The 23819-nt window shown below is 41.8% G+C and overlaps 1 protein-coding gene across 1 annotated transcript in view; it reads right to left on the bottom strand.

Annotated features, from left to right (window-relative positions):
- Positions 1 to 567: 567 nt before the first annotated feature.
- Positions 568 to 23819, bottom strand: part of WIF1 (WNT inhibitory factor 1) — a 37726-nt gene continuing 14474 nt past the window's right edge. Inside the window, exons 3-10 of the mRNA XM_065741430.1 lie at positions 15933 to 16041; positions 13768 to 13908; positions 9718 to 9813; positions 8064 to 8159; positions 7000 to 7095; positions 3368 to 3463; positions 2987 to 3082; positions 568 to 1384 (exon numbers count right to left, since the gene is read on the bottom strand). Coding sequence (XP_065597502.1) covers positions 1263 to 1384; positions 2987 to 3082; positions 3368 to 3463; positions 7000 to 7095; positions 8064 to 8159; positions 9718 to 9813; positions 13768 to 13908; positions 15933 to 16041 — 852 coding nt within the window. The 3' untranslated portion in view covers positions 568 to 1262. The remainder of the gene's footprint in view (positions 1385 to 2986; positions 3083 to 3367; positions 3464 to 6999; positions 7096 to 8063; positions 8160 to 9717; positions 9814 to 13767; positions 13909 to 15932; positions 16042 to 23819) is intronic.

The following is a 23819-nucleotide window of genomic DNA, read 5'->3' as shown; positions in this document are numbered from 1 at the left end:
TGATACATTTTGTGCACCAAGTCCAGTGTATTTATTTTTTTAATAATAGGTCTCCCAGATTGTACTACAGCAGTCAGTATCTGTTTGTTGAAATATATATTTTTTTCCACCCCAGAAAGAAGCATCTCCACTGTCCACATCACATTACAAATGTGACTATTAGGACAGAGTGCTCAGACTTCAAAGAGTCTGAGCACACCACGAGATAAGAGCATCACTCTGGAGTAGTATCAGTATGAACAGATGATTTCCTCTTCATCTGTCTTCCAAAGCAGCACCTGAAAGGAAGGCTACAGAGCAAGTGAAAACAGAATCTCTACATCTGGGACTCTGGTTGGGAGTGGAAGGGTTTCACATGGGGACACAGGACAAAACCTTACACTTCAAGCTGTACAATGCCCGGAGCTACCAGCCAGTACTACTACCACAGGGACTAGTGCAGCAGCAGGGAAGTGGGGACAAGAAAAGCGGTCCAACCAACCATTGGTTTATGCAGAGAAGACATTGCCCAACCCAGTGCTGGTGAGAGTGGAGCAGGTCACACAGAGCAGTACTCAAAAAACTAAAGCAGCATCTTTATTTTATACATAACCGTCAGTACAAAAAGTTTATTATATAAGAGCTGTTTTGTTTACAATATATTATATTGCTTCAAGCCAATGCAAAAAGTTCATACGTTACAGTTCTACTTTGTTTAAAATATATTATATTGCTTAATTGGCACCACTGCAGTGTATTTTTAATACACAGAACTTTGCGACATTTTAAGGCCAAAAATAATGCTGAGTTGAGTAGTTCAGTTTTTAAATTAGGTAACATTCATTTATTTTCCTTTGGGAAAAATCTAAATACATAACAAAACTGTAAAAGACACCTTTCCATTGTCTTAAGCAAACTAAAATCTGCAATCATTGAAATGATTCAGGTTAGCATCTAGGAAATTTTCTGCTTGAATCTCTTAATTTTTGGAAAATGTTATATTGCAGATATGCAATAAAAAACAATGAAATTAAAACATAACCAGAATATAGTACAAAACACCATCCAAAGCACTGAAAGAAGAAGCCTATATAATCATGCTACAGAAGTATTTATAAAACTTAAAAGGAATAGTAAATATCAGCTCAGTGGTTTATAATGAAGCTAATAAAATTCCAGCCAGTAATCTAAACTGCAGTAAACAGCGTTTTAACATCCCATCCATGAAAGGTTAATGAAGGCTATGAACTTTGTGTAACGCGAACCATTTCAGATGCTGGTGCTCACCAGATATAATTGGATTCGGGTGGAGCATGTCTCTCGTCCGCCTTCTTGGGTGAAGGCGTGTACTGCCTGTGCTTGGTGCTGGCTGGCCTCAGGGCACTCAGACCGCCGGCTCCGTACCCTGGAAAATTACCCAGCTCAAAGGAACAGAAACCACAGTGGCAGCCTCATGATGCGCTGCTAATATTTCAAGTGGAGACAGTCCCCCAGCTTGAACAAAGGCTTCTAATGCACCTCACATGCATGCGGTCTCTTCCCCATCCTCTCCCTGGTCTTGGAAGAGCAGGATGCTGTTGGGTGGACTTAGCCCAAAAAGATCAGGATCATCAGGCAAGCTTAGCACCAAAAGGCTGGGACAGTCAGCCCACTTGGGCTGCCACATGGTGCAGGTTCACATCTGCACAGCCCATGCCAGTGTGTACAGTAGGTGTGAGCCCAGCAAGCGTTAAGAGGTGCCTTGAGCAGCCCTTTGGGGGACCCAACATTAGTGGGGTGAGCTGTGTTCTGCTTTACAGAGGGATGCAAAGAGAAAGAGCAGCGACAACAAGTCGTCTGAAAGTAGTTTGAAAAAGGCTTAGCAGAGCTGCTTTGTTGTTGCAAATAAAAATGAAACACAGAACTCGAAGTCTTGTTTTGACAGTATTTATAGTCTCGTTTACCCATCTCACTCTGTAAAGCCCATGGAAATAACTTTAAAAAATTAAGCCCAAAGTTTAGTGCTTTAACAACTTCTTTTTAAGAAAATAGTTTCCCTGAGGAGCCATTCATACAAACTTTCTAAGATAGTCCTCCTAAACTGTGATGTTAATGGCTATCAGATAGAATTTGGTATGAACTTGTTCAGCCTGGAAAAGGCTCCATGGAAACTTCATTGTGGCCTTTCAATATTTAAAGGGAGCTTATAAATACATGAGAGACTGTTTTTACATGGTCTGATAGTGTCAGGACAAGGGGGAACTGTTTTAAAGTAAACGGTGGTCTTTGAGGTCCATTCCAACACAAGCAATTCTATGATTCTATGACTCTTTGACTCTATGATTCTAAGATTTATTTGCAAAGCCTTATCACACGTGAAATGTAAAATTAAGTCTGAATTTGTTACTGGATATATCCAGTTGTATTTCAAATAATTTTATAATGCTACAGTAGCATAACATAAACTCATTTTAAAGACATAAACTTTGCTTTGAGACAGTATAATTTATATTCTGTGAAACATTGGCGAGGAAGAGAAGAAAACATGAAAGTTGTTAGGCACAGATTCTGTATAAGCTTTCAAATTTTCTCCCAAGTTTCTACAGAGCAATTCAGTTTTCGTTAAGTTTTAATCATGTTTATAACCTGGCAGAACTTTATGTGTAAAAATGCCAGTCTGACACTCGAAGGCCAGCTGACTTTACTGGGGAGTGCTGTGGGACTTACAATCCACTCCACTCTGCAGGTGGAAGACACACAAGGTCACCCCAGCGGCCTGGGTGACCCCAGCTCTAGACCTTGTGATACAAACAGAAAGGAAGTAAAAGAATTTTAAATAATTCAGAGGTTTTTTTAGAAGTAGTTATCATTATGGAGAATATAAGATCTTTGTTTTATTGTTTAGATTAATGAAGAAAAAATGGAGTGTGGTATCAGTGATGGTGGTAGAAAGGCTCTTGAAGCCATCGTGTTCTTATAGCACCTATAAGTGGCCCCATCACACACCCAGGGATTATTTTTCACTTACTTTTATTGCAGTGCCTCCCATGCCAGCCTTCTTTGCAGTGGCACTTGTTGGGCTCAGCACAGGTCCCATACAGTCCACAGCCAGGCTCACAGACAGCTGCAACAAAGCAGGCACACACATTGGACTTGGTGGCATTTCTCTAGGAGCATCTGCAATTGCTAAACCAACATGTTGCCACTGACACAGGAACCTAGGATGCAGGCCAGACTGGAGGGAGGCATTTATAAGATGTCTGGTCTTATCATTCTTTGCAGCCTGGTATATGTTGTATGCCCAGGAAGCCAATCCACCTGAAGTACTCTGACAACAGGCAGCTAGTGCTCTTAGCATGAGAGAGGTCCCACATGAGTCTACTGCTCATCTGAGGATGTTGATACTTACGTTTTGAACAAAGATCTCCTTGGTAGCCTTTGGAGCACTTGCATTTATTCTTACCCATGCATTTTCCTCCATTTCGACAGGGCTGATGGCATTTACCTAGAAATTAAAAGAATAGAAACAATCGCCTTAGACTCCAGCACCTACACATGACAGCTGTCTGAGAAGCCTGCCCCATGCCCAAAAATTCATCAAGCTGTGGGCTCAGTGTGCTCTGTGGATCTAGGGGAAGGCTCTTCTGCCAGTACACAGTGAGCACAAGCAGAATGCAACCTGGTGGCGTAAGAGATGTGTTTTAAGTAAAGGGAAGCTTGGGAGCTGACAGAGGGCAGCCTATTGCAGAGAAGCAGATCATCTGGGCCAGGCAGCCTGTGACCAGAGGCTGTAAAGCACCACAGTGCTGTGGGTAGTGCCGTGAGGACTGTTTCACGCCTCAGCTCAAAAACTAAAGGCACATTACAAAAACATGCCCTTCTTTTCCATTTGCACAGAACAGAGCATCTTTGATGACAGTAATTAGAACTGGCAGACATTTTTCAAGGCTTTTTGTCCAGAGATTATTTTCCCTCACATTCACATGTTGCCAGAAGAAGCAGCTGGTTCTGACAACATATGATGGTTTGCTTGGCCCTGACTCGCCAAGTGACAGGAGTTCCACAGTGATGGGGCAGAGCCACATTTGAGTTCTGTTGGGCCGAATTCTTACCAAGAAGCCTCTGAGGACTTCAAGACCAGGGACTTGTGTTAGATTTGTCTGTATTCTTTACCTAATAAAATCTCCACTGTCTGCAGGAACACAGCCCTCACAAACTCAGCCATCCCCAGTGCAGGGGGACAGTGGCTTCACTTCAGTGGCTACAGCTACAACTGCTGTTTTCTCACTGTCCTCCAATGCCTTTCTAATGATATTAACAGAGAGATGCACTTGATAATACGAGCATCAGCACTTCTCCTTTCCACTACTTGGTGTGCTGAAAAGTGTGAGTGCACTCATCTCACAGTGCCAGAGTGCCCCCTTGGGAACTACACATCCTGATAGTGCTGCTCTGCTCAGCCCCACCAGGCTTCTGTGATACACGTGTGCCTTGTCAATATAAAAGAAACACTTGTTCCCAATGTGCATAATTGTTTTAATAGCCCTGAAGCAAGTTCATAACCAGCCAGAAGAACAAGCTGTGCTAAGGAGAGTTTCTGCAGAAGCACAGTTTCCCCACAGAAGGCTCTGGAGAGGGAATCTGTGGGTATTCTAATTTGCAGGCAATTAGACCTGGAGTAATTAATGAGTGAAAGGAGCAATGCTAAGATAATCCAGGAATTTTACATGATCTTGAAGTAAATCTGGAGAATGTGGGTCAAAGCGTGTGGTACAGACTTCCACAGAGCTGTGTTCTGCAAACACTTGTCTCAGCACAGCTCAGTTCGATTGAGACTCAAATGTCTCCACAGAACAGAGGAAACCTTCTGCTATTAACTGAGAAATGGAAAAAGCAACAAAAGTGTTGGTGACAAATGGAGGAGGAATCCAAAAGGAAATAAGTGTTTGAATCAAACTGCAACACTAATTAGAGATGATGCATGACTATATCTAGAAAAAAATTCTGGAAGATAACGAATGCTTGCTAGTAAAGTAGGCTTGTCCCAGTGTCTTAGAAGATGATTCAACTATCAGATGAACACTCCAAATCTTTAAACAAGAATAGGAAGAAAACAACCCAACTGCTCAGTTTTTGGAAGATGACTCTATGCCTGTTGAGAGGTTTTTTCCTCTTGTTATTTCAAGACTCCCATGACTGAATGTAGCTGGTCCTGGGTCTAAGAAAGAGCTGAGTTTCTCCTCCAGTGTTCCTAAGTCTCATCCAGCACTTCTTGCAGTCCTCCACTGCTGAGCTAGTGCTAGGGCAGTGCCCAGAGGTGGTAGCAGCCATCCACCCTCCACAAACAACTGCTGTCCAGCTTCACAAAGGCCAAAAGAAGAGCATAGCTTTTCTTGTTGTCACCAATAGATTCCTGGTTTAGCTATGCATTCTCTGATCCTAAATATTATTCTTTGTTCTTTGTTTTTCTAAATATTATTCTTGGGTTAATATTTGTGTATTAGCTAATTGAATTTGATTTGCACTGGTAAGCCTTTGCAAGAAGCCAAAGTCATTTGCACCTGTTTCAAGTAACAGTAGACATTAATGAACTGCAGAGCCTCTGGGACAGCCCAGTTAAATGGAGTACACTAAATTATACATTCTGCAGTATCAGTTCTAAGAATTTGACTAAAAAAACCCAACAACACTGGCATAAAATAATCTAGACCTTGAGCTTTGAACTTATAATAAATAATGTGAGAAGTATCAGAAAAGTTGACTTCTGGGGGAAGAAAGAAAGAAGAGAGATTCTGTCAGAGGGCTGAATTTGAACTTGGTGGAAACAAAGGAAAATTAAATGGAAAGCCACTCTGTTGTTCTTCATGTCCCATGATCTGAATTTATATCAGGGTGCTATCCCAGTCAAGTAATTTAATAATAATATACCTTTACTGCTTCCATTTGGCTCAAATTTTGTTTAGTTGAAAAGGATATGTGAAATTCCTCGTAATGCATAGACATATGGTGAAACATTCATCTTCTTCTACACTTAAATACTCTGCAAAATGTAGGTCCCAAGTTATCTGTGTCCTTTTCTTGCACAGTAACTCATTGATCATTGACACTGGCTGACAGTATGTTATGAGTTTATTTCCATGTGTTTACGAGGATTTGCTGCTATACATTTCATGGCCGTGAGAAGAGCCTGTCCCTAGTGATGCATGCAAAGCAATCACCTTTCAGACATCCCAGGCCAAATGCTGCTGTCTGTGCTCCTGCGAAGACTCCCTGAAAGCCAGTGGGAATATTTACAGCAGAAAGGTCGGGTACAGTGGAAGCTTTAATCCCAGGAAGAACGATGTGGGTGTATGTTCCCCAAACCAAAAAGCTCATACATCATTCAAGTGTGAGAAACTATAGAATTAATCCAGTTTATCAGAGCTGTGAGAAAACTCTTCAGAGAGATCAAATGCCTGACAGCTGACCTCCCAGGTCTGCTCCAGCGTGGCCACACGCACCCCCAGCTTTACACAGCACAGTACACTTAGATCAACAGGGAGCTAAAATATTTTCAATGGCTTTGATGCTAACCTTCTGAAAATAGCAAGTCTTTTGATGTTTGCAAGGCGGATTTTCAAGTTGCTGTGTGAATGCAACTTAATACATTAATTGAAAGCTCCCAGCTTTTACAGTTCAGAGCTCTCTTCAGCACAAACTCCTCTGCTTCCAGCTTAGAGCAGCCCTATTGGAAGTACGGGCTCAAACCTAACCTGCTGTGCACTACAACAAATTGCAGCAACTTCCACATGGACTGGGCACAGAGCACTGTTTGCATACTTCTGGATGAAGGCTGCTGCCAAGCCCAATTACTAGTGACAACAAAATAAGGTTGGGGTGGAAAGGGCCAGCAGCGACTCAGACTTATCAGTAATGGTCTCACTGGAGCACCTGTCCCTCTGACGTGCCAGCCAGGAGAACTGGGTCACAGTGTATCTTTTAAACACCAACAACAGAATAAGTTGATGTAAAGGAAGGCAAGCACACAGAGATGCTACTCACTGATTTCACATTGGTCTCCTTCAAATCCTGAGGGACAAATGCATTTTCCCAGATAGAAACAAGTTCCTCCATTGAAACAGGTTGTTGTGCAGTTTGCTGTAAAAGATAAAGCAGACATGAACTAAATTGCTTATATCGACTCCCTCTGGCTTGCCCTGCAGCTTAACCCAAATAAACATTGCAGTTTCATTTGCAACAAACAAATAAGCAGTGCAGCAAAGAGATCCCCAAGGACTGGTTGTGTTACATCTTCATCAGTCCTCAAGCATTGCAGCTTGTTGAAGGACCACATCATTCCTGCTACTGAAGCTGGTTGTGTGTGGTACAAAGGGCATAGTCCAGGACTGGAAGTTACTTCAACAAGCAGCCACTTCAGCACAGCTCTTAATTAAAGCTTTGGGAGACTGGAGGTTTAACAGGAGGTAAACATGTAAGTTATTGCTGTGTGGTGACAGAGATGCTAGTGCTGCGTCTCTCACCTGTTAAACTGCCCACATTGTGCTAGATGTGACTTTTCACCAGCCACCAGGGATTCACATTAATCTCACGGTTCTTGTCCTTTGGGACACTGGGAACATCACGCTACAGAGCACTTCTGAAACGTTTTCAAAATGTAGTAGAGGTCTTATCAAGAACTATGTTCACGTCAGAAGGGATTTTACTCCAGCACTTCCTCAGGCATTCCTCAGGGCCTAGAGAGGTTCCCATTATTTTTCAGGAAAGCACACTAGGACCTTTTGCATTTACTGTCTACTTCATGTTGTGAAGCAACAAAAGCAACACGATTATAGCATCATTTGGGTTGGATGAAACTCTTAAAGTTCACCTAGTCCAACTCCCTGCAATGAACAGGGACACCGGCAGCTACATCAGGCCCTGCAGCCTGACCTTGAGTACCTCTGCATGCTCCCTGCAGCTCCCAGCCTGTGCCAGAGACTAGCCAGGAGGAATCACAGCACTGTGTCCTGCAAACCTTCCTTCACCACCTGCTTGGCTTTCCTAGAGGGGAATTAATATATGGGCATACAGAGTGCCTGCAGGACTGAGGGTTTCACAGCTGTTACCTTTGTCACAGTTGATGCCATAGAAGCCAGGGGGGCAGATGCAGAGGCCAGGGGTGATGCAGAGCCCTCCATTCATGCAGCGAGGAGCACATAGTGCTGAGCAGCAGGGAGAAAAGGAAAATAGTCACTGGCACGACAGCAGCTGGCTATTAAATGCTCAGTGTGCTGTCTCCTTAAGCTGCTTTTCCTTCTGTTGAATGAAACTTCACCTTTGCAAAGCACTTTCGTTAATGGTTACATCAAGACAGCTCTGCTTTCTACCTGTCAATCTGTATGCAGCATTACTAACATTGAAGATTGAGTCTGATTCCATATGTAAGCAGAAATTGCTTCTTGCATACTTCAGTTCCAAGCTGGGGACAGCAAAGTGCCTACCTTTACCCTCTGGATACATGAAGTCCCACGATACCAGTACTCTCTATAACTGCATTCTGGTGCTTAGCTGGTGCCTCAATGCTGCAAACAGGACTGTTTCTCCCTGGGGTGTACTCAGAGTAATGCAAGTGTCAGTGTCAGTAACTTAGTGGGCCTCTCAGGCAGAGTCTGTGATGAACCATCCTTCCGCCACTGCCTACCTAGCCATCAGCACAGCTGCCTGATTTTGTGGAAGGGAGCCTCTAATGCAGCCAAAGTATGCTGAACACTCCCCCAGGGAGGGTCCCTTTCCAGAGCCCCTGTGCTCTCCCAGGGCTCCACTGCAGTTGTGGCCAGCCCATGAGGCTCTATGTCAAGGAGCCAATGTTTCATTTGGTAGCTACCCAAAACTGGTACAAGCAGCAAGGCTGCATCTGTACTGACGGGTTTGACAGCACCTGGACAGAGTCAGCCAGGGGCACAGGATCACTAATGCTGTGAAACTCATTGCTGGTGTGGCTTTGTCCTCAGACTGCCAGGGCACAGTCACAGGGCAAGCCAAGGGTTTGGCTTTAGAAGGCAGGAGAGTTTATTAACATAAAAATGCAAACTGCCTCATGCCAGATGTCCTCCAGGGAATGAACAGTCCCTGCTCCTTTGTATTTAATATTCTGGATGTAGTCAAAGTGTCTAGGACCTGAATGAAGGATGGCATTGAAGTAGGATGCCCACGGGGGTTCTTTGCTCCACCCTGGGCTGCCACAGGGAGGGACTCACACTGGGAAGGGAGGGAGGAAGAGATAGGAAGAAAATGTGTTTTCTCGCCTATCCATGCCAATTTCCTGCTCCCTTGGTCCTGGAAATGTTATTTGGTGGTATTAGTCAGTAATGGAAGGAAAAAGAGAACTCTTTCCTTCATCTTCCTATCTTCTTTTTCAGTCTGCCTTCAAATTAAATCTTATCTCCATATAAACTGGTGCAGAACAGAAGATTCCATGCTTGGTTTTCCAGCTAGTCCTCACTAGCAGAGGAACTTTATTTAATCTTTTTGCCAGATAGATGCTCTGTGATTAAGGACCTACTAACTATTGTGTCAGTTTTTATTAAAAGCAATCCCTTAGAGAGAAAACATCTTTCTGTAAGCAGCTAAATTTTCCATTGCAATATGCACCATGACAGTAATTCACTTAGAGGTGTAGACCCAAAATATGCAACTTTAGAAAAGGCCATTTATATTTTTAGGAGTACAGCAGCTACAGTTTTGTTGAGATTACGGTAAAGAGAGTCGAGAGGATTTTACCTTTCTCACAGTGAGGGCCATAGAATCCATCCGGACATTCACATACGTGTCTCTCGTTGCAAAACCCTCCATTTCTGCATCCTCCTGGACACTCCGCTTCATAAAACATAATGACAGTCTTAATTGGTGATTACATAGTTCAGCTGTCACTTGTCTTTCAGTAGGACCGATAGATTCCTTTGATAAAACAATATCAGACGGGCAAATGCTGGCAGTAGTGAAGTTCAGCTAAGACTTTCTAAAGAGAAATTGTGTCAATCTCCAAATACAGGTTTGAGCTCATGTGCAAGAAAATGAGTGATCTGCTGGATGCTAGATCATGCACACCTACTGCTCTGCTGTTTTGCTCATGAATAAGTAATGTGGACACTGCACGCTCCAGTGCTGACTTCCCCACAAGGAAATGAGCAGGAAGCTGGTGCAGGACCTGCACTGCTGGTCAGACCTGCCCTTGGTGTGTGAGACCACTTTGAAATTCCACAGCCTTAAGTGGACTGCACTGCAACTTGCATTGCATTAATTACTACATCTGTTGCTACTGAGGTGACAAAGTGATGAAATCTGTCTTCAAATGAAAGAGACAGCTTTGAGGATAGATGAAAGGAAGCCAGAAAGGGAGATGAAAGCATTCCTGTGTAGTGATCCTGTATCATCATCCAACTCTTATTCACATCTCAACTATTGATCAAACACTGGTTAAAGCGTTTGGCAACACTGGCTGGATTACACAAGGATGAGAAATACATCTGTGTATGATCACCATCCTCAAAACATCGGAGCCCATCAAGCAAGAGGCAAAACAAATTGAATCCAGTGGAACCCCACAAAAGCACTACTTCCAGGCAGCGATTCCTTAACAGTGCCTTCTCAGGTCTCTCACAGGCAAGAAGAGAGAGGCAGGAGAGGCTGAAATGCAACGAGTTGTGATCTGTGGTACCAGTGCCACAAAGCAGCTCTACAGAGTAGGCATGACCTCCTCATATGGATGCTATGCTGTGTGACACCCTGAATGATGAGGTTAAAAATACTCTGCAGTAGACCAACACTCAGACAGCAATCTTACTGCAGCCTTCTCAGCTCAAACTTGAAGATCATCCTTTAGACAGCAGTTAACTGCAGTATAGGCCCCATGCTTTTTTTGCCTTTGGTCCCCAGTGCTGTAAGTATACATGGCTGATAACACCTGCCGACATTATCCTCATCTATTCTCCACTGGCTTTTCACCTGCTTCCACCAAGAAAAGGTGGCACCCACCACCCAGAGATTGTACAGATGTGCCATTGATTCATGTCATTTCCAAACCGAACAATACCTGAGTTCAAATTTAAGCAGTTAACAGCCTTTAAAGTGCCCTTGATTAAAGTGACAAGGAATATCAGAATGTATATTCAAGTGGTTCAGGTTCCCTAAGACATTTTCACAGTCCACAAAGAATCTTTAAACTAACTCCTCCTATTAATGCAAGGGGAAATATAACCCTAAACTTAAATGCATTTGAATGCTTTTCCCTCATTCTTTGTCAGGTGACAGATTCTTTATATTTATTCACAAACAAACTTAATTTCTTGAAAATTTGTCTAATAGCTGATTAGAGCCACAGGAAGCCATGGCAGCTCAGTATTGCTTTCCTGCTGCACTCATGGAGTATCTCTCTACCGACTGAAATACTAAAGGTAACTACAAGATGAAGCAAGAGGTAAAAAAATCTGAGGTACCAGGCTGGAGGCTGGATGTTGTGTGCAAACAAATGAAGGAGAGAGGATAAAATCTTTGATTTTAAAATGCTCTTCTACCTAAGGTTGTAGGTAAATGGGAAAGAAAAAACAAAAAAGCGTAACTTTAAAAATAATGCTGTTTGCAGCGGTAGTAATAGCAGGAAAGGCTCTTGTCTCATTTGTTCTAACAGTATACTCTAGGACTTATTGGAAATGTTTCTCTTCTTGTAGCTGAATGCAGAGCTGCAATTCATTATGGAAAATGCATGCCATTTCAAACAGAAAAATAAGAAAACACAGTATTTTGTGTGGTCACCTCTTTGCCACAACAAAGTCTCTTCACTGCCACAAAATCGTTCCCTCTTTCTGCTCACTTCCTCTGTGGGGGCTCCTCTGGCTGCCCACAAGAGACTGGAAACAGCGACCCGGGGCCCAGGCAGGAGGAATCCAAGCTGCTCACCACAAGCAGCAGCTCTCTGAGGGAGGATACCTACCCTACACTAATACAAACCAGTGAGGACATCCTCGTCCTTCGCAGTGTCTGTCCCCAAGTGTCATGGCGTGCTCCCCACTGAACAGAAGGCAGCAGTGGGAGCCACACCGACAGGCACAGGCAGAGGTAGGTGTGACGGCTCCTCTGCCCACCTCTGCAGCTTCAGGACTGGGCCAGTCATCACCCTCAGCTTTCCTGAGTTATATGCTACAGTACTCCTAAATTTTTAAGTATTTTTCAGATTAAAATAGTAATAACAATAATAACGAATGGCACAGAATCTGTAGCTTAGACAGAAGCTAGGAAGAAACTGAGTGTGGATGCCTTCCAGGATTAGATGCATTTTTTCCACAGTACAGACCCGTAACTGCTGCACCAATTAGTTGACCTCAATGTTATTTCCAAAGTTTATTAAGGTCAATATCTTTGAATTGAACTGGAAATGAAAAGGTATGAAACATTAGGTGTTGTGCTTACATCAGACACAAATTCATGCACAAGATCTGATTGATTTTGCTTCCGTTCAGCTCCCTCCTTCCTTCTTCTTCCTCTCCCCACTTCTTCTCTCCCTCCTCCTCTTTTCCCAGGCTAACTGGGAGCAGCAGGGCTTCAAAGCAGGCAGAAATTTGGCCATTTATTTAGGCGCAGTGAAGGTTCAAAGAACACAAAGCTCCTGCTCCCGTTTCTGCTCTTTGAAGCCACCCTCTGGCCAGTGTGAAGAAGAAAGTGTGGGACTGGGAGCTGACATTTCATAGGAGAAGAATAAAAATCCTGCTCTTTGTACATCATGGGTTGATTTGACACAATTGCACATGGCGTGGGATGGCTGCCTGATCTTAGATACTGAGTTTTTCAATTTCCACAGCCTCAGTTCAAAGTGATAATTACAGCTGTTCTTGGTGTGTCAAATTAATAAAGAAAGTCCTATCCTATTACATAGCGTTTATAGTTCATAGATTGGCTGAGTAGACAGGTTCTCTGTTCCCTGCTTTCCAAGTAAACACAGTGATAATTTCATAATGCCCTTCCTCTGTCAGTGCTTCCTGTGTGTACTTCATGACAGCCAGGACCAGCTTCTGACACCTGCTTTGAGTGCTGCTTTAGTGTGCAAACAATTCTACCAAAATCAAACCAACAACATGCATGCTGAAGTGTTAACAAGAGAAGAAGGAATGCTCTCATTGGCTGTAATGTCTCAGCAACTTTGTAAATGTCAGAACAGCAATATATGCTGCTGAACAGTGCTGCATCCAAACCCAAACGGTTGTCATCCTGAGCTCCAGAGGAGGGAAGCTAACTATTGAAAAATATTCCAATTTGTGCTTTTTGGATTAACTTGGGTTATGCAAGTTCAGATGTAAAGAACTGCTGAACTATGACACCAAACAGCATTAAGTGAAGACTGTGTCAACACTACAGATCACAGAATTCAGTTCTCTACATTACATGTCGTGTCTGAAAACATGAGCCACAGCATGTTAGACACTGTAGTGACTCTCCTCTAAATGCTTCAAAACATTTGCTCACATTTGCTTCTCATATGATGTATCTCTATCAACATCCCTGATATGATGAACTGTGAACAGGAGGAGGAATGCCTCCAACCCAGTCTGCTAAGTGAGATATTGTTTGCAGCAAGAAAAAGCTTAGTAAACACATTGAAAATGAGCAGCAAATGCAAACGAACAATGAATCTTTGTAAGAGAGCCAGAACATCCTGGAGTTGAAAGCCTTTGCTGCACATTGCGTGACCACAATATTCTGTAGCCATTATCCCTAAGGAAACAGAAGAAAGTTAGGTGACCCAGTCTGACAGTCTTGCCATGTCCTCATTAGCATTACCTTGCTGACAAGTTTTAAAGAAGATGGCGTTCTGAGGGGTCTGGAGAATAATGTTGCCTTCCGCGTTCATTATGATCACGTTCACTTCAAATGCAGCCACTCCATCTTGTTTTCCAAGGCAAGGAAACCCAACCTGAACCACTTAAAGGAGAGCAATAACAATAATATTTTGTGTTTACTTGCATATAGATAAAGCGACGCATAGGAATACTAAAAATAAAGATAATAAGTGTTTACGTTTCAGCCTTAGAGCACCACCACTGATGAAGAGGTGTCATACAGGGGTATGCAAGTCACCGTATTCACAAACAACAGCAGCAGCACGGGAGGTGAGCCTGGGCTCACTGACTGACACAGCCTCAGTGTTGGCAGCACAGACAGGAATCCTAACAAACACACTTCTGCCTGCAGACAGCAATTACCCACGCGGAGGTATCTAAGGATACAGTTTTCAAAACCTCCAAAGGGAGCTGTAAGCCTACATTTAATTTTCTAGGCTGCCTCAATCCTTCTGAATCTCGCTTGCATGGGTCTCATGTGACTTTTGCAAGAAGATCACACTCATTTTAGAGAAATAGTTGCTTTGGGTATGTTTTGATGCTTGGGATCTTGCAGTTAATACTTAAGTAAAACACTGATTTAATCAAAACTTTCTCCATAAAGTGCCGGCAAGATACTGCAGTTAAATAAGATCATGGTTGCTAATACTTGAAAAAATTACAGACTCCCATCACTGTGACAGAACTTGTCAAGTGTGGTGATATTTGGAGATTGCCTTTCCAGGAAAAGTATTCAAACACTTTTGAACTACAAAGAGTCCAAGTAAATAATTAAGGCCAGTAAATCTGGAGTATTTTAATGAGGAAGCGGGCTGAGAGCTCAGAGCTCTGGAATGCTCCTCCGTGATTGTCTCATGTGATCTCACGTAATCTTCAGATGAAATGATTGTCTCTTTTCTTCAAGACTGGCTCTTCCTAGTTCCTTTATAAATTAGATCCAGCTAATAGTAATTGTTTATTCATCTCTTCTGAAACTGGCCTGGGATTTTTGAACAAAATATTGACCTAACAGCCTTACATTTGGTTTGTTTTAAATTGCTTGTTATAAAAAGTGTTGCAAATCATAATTGGGTAATTTTTGTTATTTGCTGCATTGGTACAATACAGAATAATTTATTGCTGAAACACATTCTGCTCCTGGTCAGTTCTGTTGCAGTTTTCATCATAAAACAATTTACTTGTTGAGGCACTTTTACATCAATTTTTTAAAAGACATTTACAAAGAAGCATGTAACCATGTGGTAGGAAGAAAAACTTACAGCAAATAGAAAGCGGTTTAAATGGTTCTTAAACTGTACTAACCTTCCTACCACTCAAGTGCAGGAATTAATTTAGTGCATAAATGAAGCTGTGTGTGACTTAGCTGAACAAATCACTGTGGGGAGTAAGATGTGGCAGAAATTAAACAATGGCACTGCATCAATTCCTAGACTTCACTGCATTGTTAGCAAGCTCCATCTCTGTTGAATGAGCAGAGATGTTGCTGCACCTGAAGAAGGCATCAGATGTGCCAGTTGATGTAGAGCTACCTTGCCACCAGCACACACCAGGGGAGGGGGAGGAGGAGGGAGAGGAGAGAAGAGCTAATCAGCCTCTGCTGTAGAGCTGTAAGCTCCAGTGGATAGCTCAGAGTGTGCAGCCAAGGGGAAAACAGTAAATGATAAGATCCTAAACCAGAGCTTGTGTTTTTGAGCCTGAATGCCTGAGAACAGCAGCTGATGCCAGCTTAAAGTAAAATGCCCACAAACTGAAGCCTCTGAGAAACAGAATAATTGGATAACTATTCCTTACAGCAGTCAAAGATTTTGTTCTCCAATAGTTGCACAACTTAACCAATAATAAAGTTTTACGTAAATGAATGTTATGCAACAATTTGCACAATTTTCTGCTGATTTCTCTACAGATAAAAGCTTCATGTGACTTGGCTCAGACAAAATACACCGCTGTAGTCAAGCAAGGCACTCACAAACTGTTCAGTGTCAAGCACCACGCAGGCATTTCTTTAGTGATAAGGTTCAAAACTGCAGCTCAAATCAAGACACATAGACTTTGCTGGATGTGAGATGTTTGTAAAGGAACACCGACTATAATATTAACAGAACAAACCTGATGGTTTATGAGGAACCATTCCAAGCAGAGGTATATTTACAGTTGGATCAGCCATGATGCCTTTATCCAAAGAGCGCAAGGACAGGAATTCGTAGAAGTACTCAGCCTATGACAAAATGCACGAGAAATTGCTAGGTATTATAATGGCATTCGTGTAAGCAAATAATTTAGCAGAAGCTACAGCAAAAAAATATTACCACTTTTTATTATGCCATTCACTGGATTTGTTTCCATTACTTCCATTACTTACTTACCTAAGCATAATTTTTTGTTAATTTCTTCTTATTTCAGGAACTGCAAGTGACCATACAGTAAACAGCATACTTGTATAATAGGAAGGAAAAAACACATGCAGTGAACTGAGGTTATATACAGAATATGTTTTTTTTACAGCCCACCCTTCTTATCTGACCACAAAGGAAAAAAAAAGGGAAAAAAAAAAAAAGAAATGAAAAAAAGAACATTGGACTAATTCTTACAGCTGCTTTTTTGGGCAGAACTGACTGGTGAGCCTGGAAAACTTGCCTGCACCATGAACACACCTTAAAGGACATGCCCACGAGCATGATGCAGCTGTGGTGTGAGAATATCCAAATTTGCCTTTTGCAGATCTGCACAGTACAGTGCATTGCCCTGGGGAAATGGTGCTGAGCGATGAATGAGATGTTACAGGAGTGCTGTGCTGGGACACATACATTGCTTACAGCTCCAGCACTGCCTGGTTCAGTCTCAGCTCATTGAGTTGTTCCAAGGGTGGAGCTGAGAGCTCTTCTACAGAGCAGGCTGTGTGTCACTCAATATTAACTCTAACATACATGATTTCTTCTCACAATCCCCAAAAGCTGCTGGCATGACTGAAAGCCACTTCCCACCACCTTCACATTACTCCCTATAAGCACCTGTGCAATTGAGCAAATTGTAGCCCTTGCCACTTTCTTCCAAGGGAGCCCAGCCTCTCTGTTGAGTCACCTACTCAGCATTTCTTCATATTTGATGCAAAGTAAGATTCCTCTTGTCTAATGCCATGCACCTGCAGCACGCGTAGATGAACACCAAGTGCATCTGAGATGCATGCACCTCAGCAAGTCACTGCTGTGAACAGACATGGGCACTCCTAAGCTACAGCCGCAGGTGCTGCAGTTGTGGAAATGAGCCCTTTCCCCAAAGTCTGCCTTCTCATTTACCCTGAAACATGTAAACAATTACAGGTAATTTTATCTTCTCCTCTCAAAAAAGCAGCTGAGGCCTTAGCATGGGCACGGGTAAAAATAAATTTTCATGTAGCAACTCACTGACGATATATGGTATGGTTAAGCCTCCTTTTTAGCTAGGTATGTGAAGAGAGATGAAAACTAAATTTTTGCAAGAACTCTGAGCCAATAAATGGCAGTTAGTTCATGTCTGTGAGGTGGCAGTCAATGTCTTTATCTAGAAGATTGTCATTTTTAGGTCATAATCAGTTTATGTCTTATGGCATGAGATCGGTGATCAGCCACAAAGATGATTAAGGGACTGAAGCACCTTGGAAGAGGCTGAGAGATCTAGGAATGTTCAGCCTGGGAAGGAGAAAGATCAGGTAGGTCAGGTGAATCTTATCTGTCCATAGCAGTAAAGATGGAAGCAGGTTCTTCTCAGTGGTGATCAGTGATGGGACAGGAGGCAATGGGCTCATCAAGAAACACTTTGTGTTACTGTAGAGTGGTTGAACACTGTCACGTGTTTCTCAGAGAGGCTGCAGAAACTCCATCTGTGGAGATATCTGAAACTCAGCTGATATGGTCCTGGGCATCCTGCTCTAGGTATCCTGCTTGAGCAGGAGGACAGGTTGCTTGATCTCAAGATCTTCTCATTTCAGATCAGCCTCAGCCTTTCTGTGATTGTGTACTTGAACAGAAGCTCTAACAGCTTGTGAGGGACTAGAGCCGTATAGCTCCTGGTGGCACCAGCAAAGCTTTCCAAAAATGGATAGAAAGATTGTTGCGGAATTCCTCATCAGCACTGGCAGCACATCCACTTGCTTTGTGGAGACAACAAAGTGACCCCACTTTGTGGGGGCTGTGCTCTGCCCAAAGGTTATTATGTAGGCATGGAGGCCTCAGAGGAGGCCTCACCAAACAACAATAGGGAAGGAAGTTATGGAAGTTGTTCAGGGTGGCTTAAACACATGAAGCATATGTGGGAGGGAGACAGGACATGGAGAGAAGTAGTAAAATAGGAGATGAAACTTCAAGTCTGGGGTAATATTCAAAAGGCTGCTTTTAATTAAAGAATTTTCTTTTCCAATACAATATACCATGCCAAAATATGAAAACAAGCCATAAAGTCTTAGATTGTGAACATTTTTGTTTTCAAATAAAACTTTGGTTCAGAAAAATAATTACATGTCTCCACACAACTATAGAATACTACAGTGACTGAGTCAATGCTGTACTGTCTGTTTCTCATTGGTTAGCTTTGATGTTTGGTTATATCTAAACCAGGTCATAATGGGCTGGGATATTAAAACATTATGTTCTTACTATTTTAGTAAACAACAACTGGTAACTAAACCAAATAGCTTCGTTCCCTTATTTCCACTCTAGCCAGGCTGCTGTAGCAGGTCAGTTTGTGAACCAAAGCCCTTATGTGTAGAAAATGGACTGGAATTTTATTTTCTGGAGTTAAATGATGCCTAAGGACAAAGACAAAAAGTTAGGTGTGGGAAAGGCGACTGATGGTGCCATGAGTCACAACGCTTACTGCCTTTCAAGAAAGGAATTCTTTTAACCAGGACAGAGGTGCAGCAGAGATTAATGCCTAAGGCAGGAGATAAGTTCTGCTCACACATTAAAAAGATGGGAAGAGATGCTGTACAAGCAACAGGTTTCTCAGAAGAAAAGTGAGTCTGCATTAGGGAAAGATTTAGGGTAGTACGGTTAGGTCATGGTTAGACTCGATGATCTTTAAGGTCTTTTCCAACCTGAGTGATTCTAGGATTCTAGGATTCTGTGATTCTATCACTCTCTCACCATTTCTGTGCATCTGCTTAGTTTTCAAAAACTGACCTTCTTGACATGGTGTTATCAAAAAAATTATGGAACATTGCAAGTAGACCCAGCTAGAATGATTATGAAGTTAAGAAACCATGTGCTACAGGGTGCATTTGCAAATCACAAGTGTTGGGACTACTTCGGTCAAATTTTAACTTAAAGAATACTATACAAAATCAGTCTAGAGAGACTGCACAGTGAAGGAGAGTAGTTCAGCTCCTCAAACCTGTCAATCTGAAGTTTGTCTGCCATAAATCCTACCAGTTTTGAAGCAATCTATCTTGACACAATCTCCATATCCAGTCTCCAGTATTGTCCTGGTGTAATTTGAGTTGATTGCCAATTAACTTGCATTAATCAGCATGACTGAAAAGCAAACAACACATCCTCAGTAAATATTTACCATGCTTCAGCCTAGCATGAAATTTAATCATGATGTTTAATTGAAGAGATAGGCCTGTGCAATTAAAATCTGAACATTTGGGTATTGTATAGTGACTACCACAATTCATACTGTAAGTGGTCTTTGTGAGTGACCTGGTAGTGCAAACAAAACTTCTTTGGATATTGCTGAGAGATAATGGGAAAAAAAATACAACCTAGAATCCATTTTCCTTTATAGAAACATTCTCGTGACTTTGTGTCTGAAGCCAGTCTGTGTACTGTCTGGTATTTGAAGGGCAAAATCTGGTACTAAGGCTAAATAATGCTGTTATAAGAGGTGATGGAGGAAATCGGGTTTGCAATAAGGTGTTGATCTTTGACATGAATGGGAGAGATTTTGGTTTTGACCTGACTTCTGCATGAACCCAAGGAAGAATACTCTTTTCCAGTGCATGAACACTTTGTATGGGACCCTCAGAAAGGGAGGCAGGGTGATCTGCAGACCCCACGTGCGCAGTCTGGTGACTTGGTGCCTCCAGAAGCAGGTAGCCCCACATGGCCACCTCACAGCCACTTCCCATGTGGGCAGAACCCTAACAGAGGGAGGAAATTTCATTTTAGGCAAATAATTCCACGGGCAGGATTAACTTTTATGGACTTTCAGTGGATGCTTTCTATAAATCAGAGGAATCTAAAAGGTTATAAAAATAATGAAGCCCTCTTAACAAGTCAACATCTGTCGGCAGTTTGGTTTTACACTTAAAATTCCTACAGAACTCATTTCTTCAGGGCAAGATCTACTGCATTATAATTTTCTCATCACTTAAATGCCATGTTGTGCCTACTTTGTTTTTGTTTCATATTTAATCAAAGCATTCACAGGAATGTGCTTTACGTTCTCTTCATTTTACATGAAAGTTGGAGGATTAGAAGTAATGGTTGTACATTAAAGTGAAGCAGGGTAGCTTAAACTGCTGTATGCCACAGCTCAAGAGCCTAATGAAATCTGCAGCCTTTCCAACAAAGAAAACAGAAGGTGTGTTAGCTTTGCAACAAGAGGTAAGAAATGAACCGTATTTCCTTCTCATTATTTTAAAGAGATTTTTGCTGAGCATTCTGTTCTGCTGTCCATTAAATGGCAAATATACCCTAATGCCAATTTTCTTCATTTAAGAAAAGAAACTCATGAAAAGAAGTTCTTTTATATCCCAGATCCATAGAAATTTCTGGCTATGTACATCTTAGAAGATTCTAGCATGCCTTATACATAGCAGATGCTCACAGCTGCATATGCCATACATAAAATCACAGTGAGGCAACGTATGTGTTTTTTAGGTGTTTACAGCATGGACCATTGCTTCTCCAAGATAGTAACTGCATTAGGTCAGAGAAGTGTGTCTTCTGTGTTCCAAGATGAAACACGAAGCAAATGAGATGAATTTCAGCAAAGAGGGGAGGCTCTAGCTGCACTGTGCATATGGGGCTATTGAAGGAGTTTGGCCGCAGTTATGAGTATGTCATCAGCACATTTTGTTATTGCAGTGCAGTCTAGACACTGCTGTAATGAACAACATAATGATCCTCCTTAGACAGCAAATAAACCATCTGCCTACAAGGTTTTGTTTTTCTGCCAGAGGAGGCAGCTTGGCCTTACCTGCTACATCATCCCCTCCTGGAAGGTGGAACTGAAGGAGCAGGATTAACAAAAAGAGAAATGCACACAGAGAGGAAAAATAGAGATATTTTTGTTTTTCTAAAGAAGTACCCATATTAGAATTCGACAAAATATCTCAAAGATAAGTACAGTATGTTACAATGTTCATTACACACTGATGTACTGAAATGTACAGCTCTGTGGAGTCTATCTTGTGCTGTCTTTCTCACATTAAGAAAACTTAAGGACTGAGGAAAGTCCAGGCATGAGGATCAAGACATTTTAAACAATGGAGTGAACCCCTACATGCAACTTCCAGCAATAATCATTTGTGGTTCTAATGGTTTTATATTTCATGAGAGGAATGGTACAACAATGGTGGAGTCACCATCCCTGAAGGTGTTTAAGGAAAGGGTAGATGTAGTACTATATTGGGCAATACTGGAGGTGGTTAAATGTTTGGATTTTATGATCTTAGAGGTCTTTTCCAACCTCTATGATACTATGATTCTAAAACCTCTCTGATTTTGTCCATGGAATATTTAACTGACGCTTAATGTCTTCTGTGGCACATCATTGTGGATGGCAGATCACACCCTTCAACGGAACGATTTAGAAAGCTGGAAAATAAATGTTACCTGATTAGTACCAAAAGGAGCTCCACATTTTGGAAGATGATGTCATGGGGTTCCAAGAATACTCTGTACAGAAGAGATAGACAGAAAACTGTGCAGAACATATTGGCTATTCCTCCAAAAAATGAGACAAGATGTTCTTCAAAGTGAAGTAATATGAAGCTTGGTGAGGCCACAAAGTAACAGATTTAGATTATGTTTAGCAATTAGGCTTCTAGCAGTTGTCTACTCTTCGGATGATATGGAAAACAGGAGAATACTTGGTCATTTTGAGCTGATAAACTCTTGTTAAACTCTGAGCTCTGGAAGTTCTCTAGCATGTGAAGAAGTCATGGAAAACCCACCCAGGACTGGAATTAGACTTGGCAGAAAGAGTGGGACTCTAGAGGGACACCAGTGAAAAACAAAGACCCAAATACGTCAGGATGGCTTTGAAATTCATCTTCACATGCAGCAAAAGCAGACTGCCTGAGATGCACTGCCAAAGAAATGCCTATTACTCCTGCCATAGAATCAAAGGATAGGATATCCCAAGTTGAAGGGCCCCACAAGGATCGCTGAGTCCAACTCCAGGACCACCCAGCACTCAAATCATATTTCTGACCATTAATCCACAGCTAGACTGCTAATGAAATACAGCACTGGTGCAGGTTGGAGCCAACCCATTGATGCAGGAACAGCATGGGACTGAGGCTCAGAGTGCAGGGGCATACTCCCCAGGGCTGGTGCCTCAAAAAGCAGCACACAGACAAACAGATTCAATTCCAAGCAATTCACAGGTAAGTATGAGTACACTGCTGCAAAGGTATGAAGTTACATTACACTGACAGCTATTCATTGCGGGAAGATCAGATCTTCCTTAATCATTCTCAATCTTGCTTTACTCAGAAGCAAATGAGAAAGGGAGAGAGTGCAACAGGTTTGGTTCTCCCTTTTAACAGGTTTCCTGTAACACATTTTATTCCTGCTTCACTAATTACTTTCTAAACAATTAAAGAGACCAGGTTTTGAGAAATATGTACAGCTAATAACATCTTGTAAGTCTTTAGCAAGGAATGACATTTTTCAGCATGAACCAGGCTGGAATGCACACATATGCCCTTCAGATCATTTTCTACCATATCTTATGGATGAAAATAAAATCTCTCTTCAATGGGGAAGAGGAGAGAAGCAAGCAGCACACAGAAAGAAGAAACAGTATTTAGAGCTCTGATTTAAAAAACAAAAGATGCATAACCCTACATTATTTTCAGATATTTGAGGACATACAGTGCTCCAGTATCCAGAGAATTAGTGAAAATTCTTCTGATGAACAGTTATTTATTATTTTGGCATAATCAGGGCTAATTCATTCTTTAATCACCGGGTGAAAGATCAGTGCTGTCTGCAGAGGGGATTTCATGATCAGATATGTTCAAAATGCCAATTTCCTAGTGCTAATGAAAAAGAGGGAAATTAGGAAATTATTACAATTATTACTGCTCCCTAGAAGAAAAAAAGAATATACATATATATATACACACACAAACATACATACTATCTAATCACATTAGATCCTAACAGAGCAACAATGTACAAGTCTGCTGTCTAAAACTGTGACGGATCTGCACAGCTCAGTCTACACTGAGAATACAATCTGAGTTTACTTTCTTCCCCTCACAGCTTGAAAGATAAATGAGGACCTGGGCTGGCTGGTCCTGGGGCTGCATTTCTATGTAGATTACAGACAGTTTACAGTTTCAGGCTATGGATAAATTTTTTTTGTAACTAATAAATTAGCCTCATTCCTTTCAGATAATGTAAAATAATTTCAATAAATCCTCTACAATTAGGGAAATGATTGCACTAACAAGTATTTAGACTAGTTTTGATGGAGATCTGAGCAAATATTACATTTCATTAAACAGAATCTTTTCAGAAAGCACAAATGTAAACCTTAGAGATGGTGGCTCATCCGATGTGATGGGAGAAAGTTCACAGTTGGAGAATAGGCTAATCCGCCTCTTGCACAGTGGTAAACATGGATAATGCGCACAGATTCATTCTGGCTGGGCTTCAAACTCTCAACTCTTTGTTCTTAAGCCTCCCAGGACAGCTTTGAAGTGGAGGATAAAGCTCCTCTAGCACACCATTACCAAAGAACAATCTTCTGATTATGATCTCATGAAAGTGTAATCAATAA

This window comes from Cyrtonyx montezumae, unplaced genomic scaffold (assembly GCF_038088225.1).
Source record: "Cyrtonyx montezumae isolate F1298 unplaced genomic scaffold, pur_monq_1.0 scaffold_3, whole genome shotgun sequence".
Lineage (NCBI taxonomy): Eukaryota > Metazoa > Chordata > Aves > Galliformes > Odontophoridae > Cyrtonyx > Cyrtonyx montezumae.
This window is presented reverse-complemented; position numbering and strand designations above follow the sequence as displayed.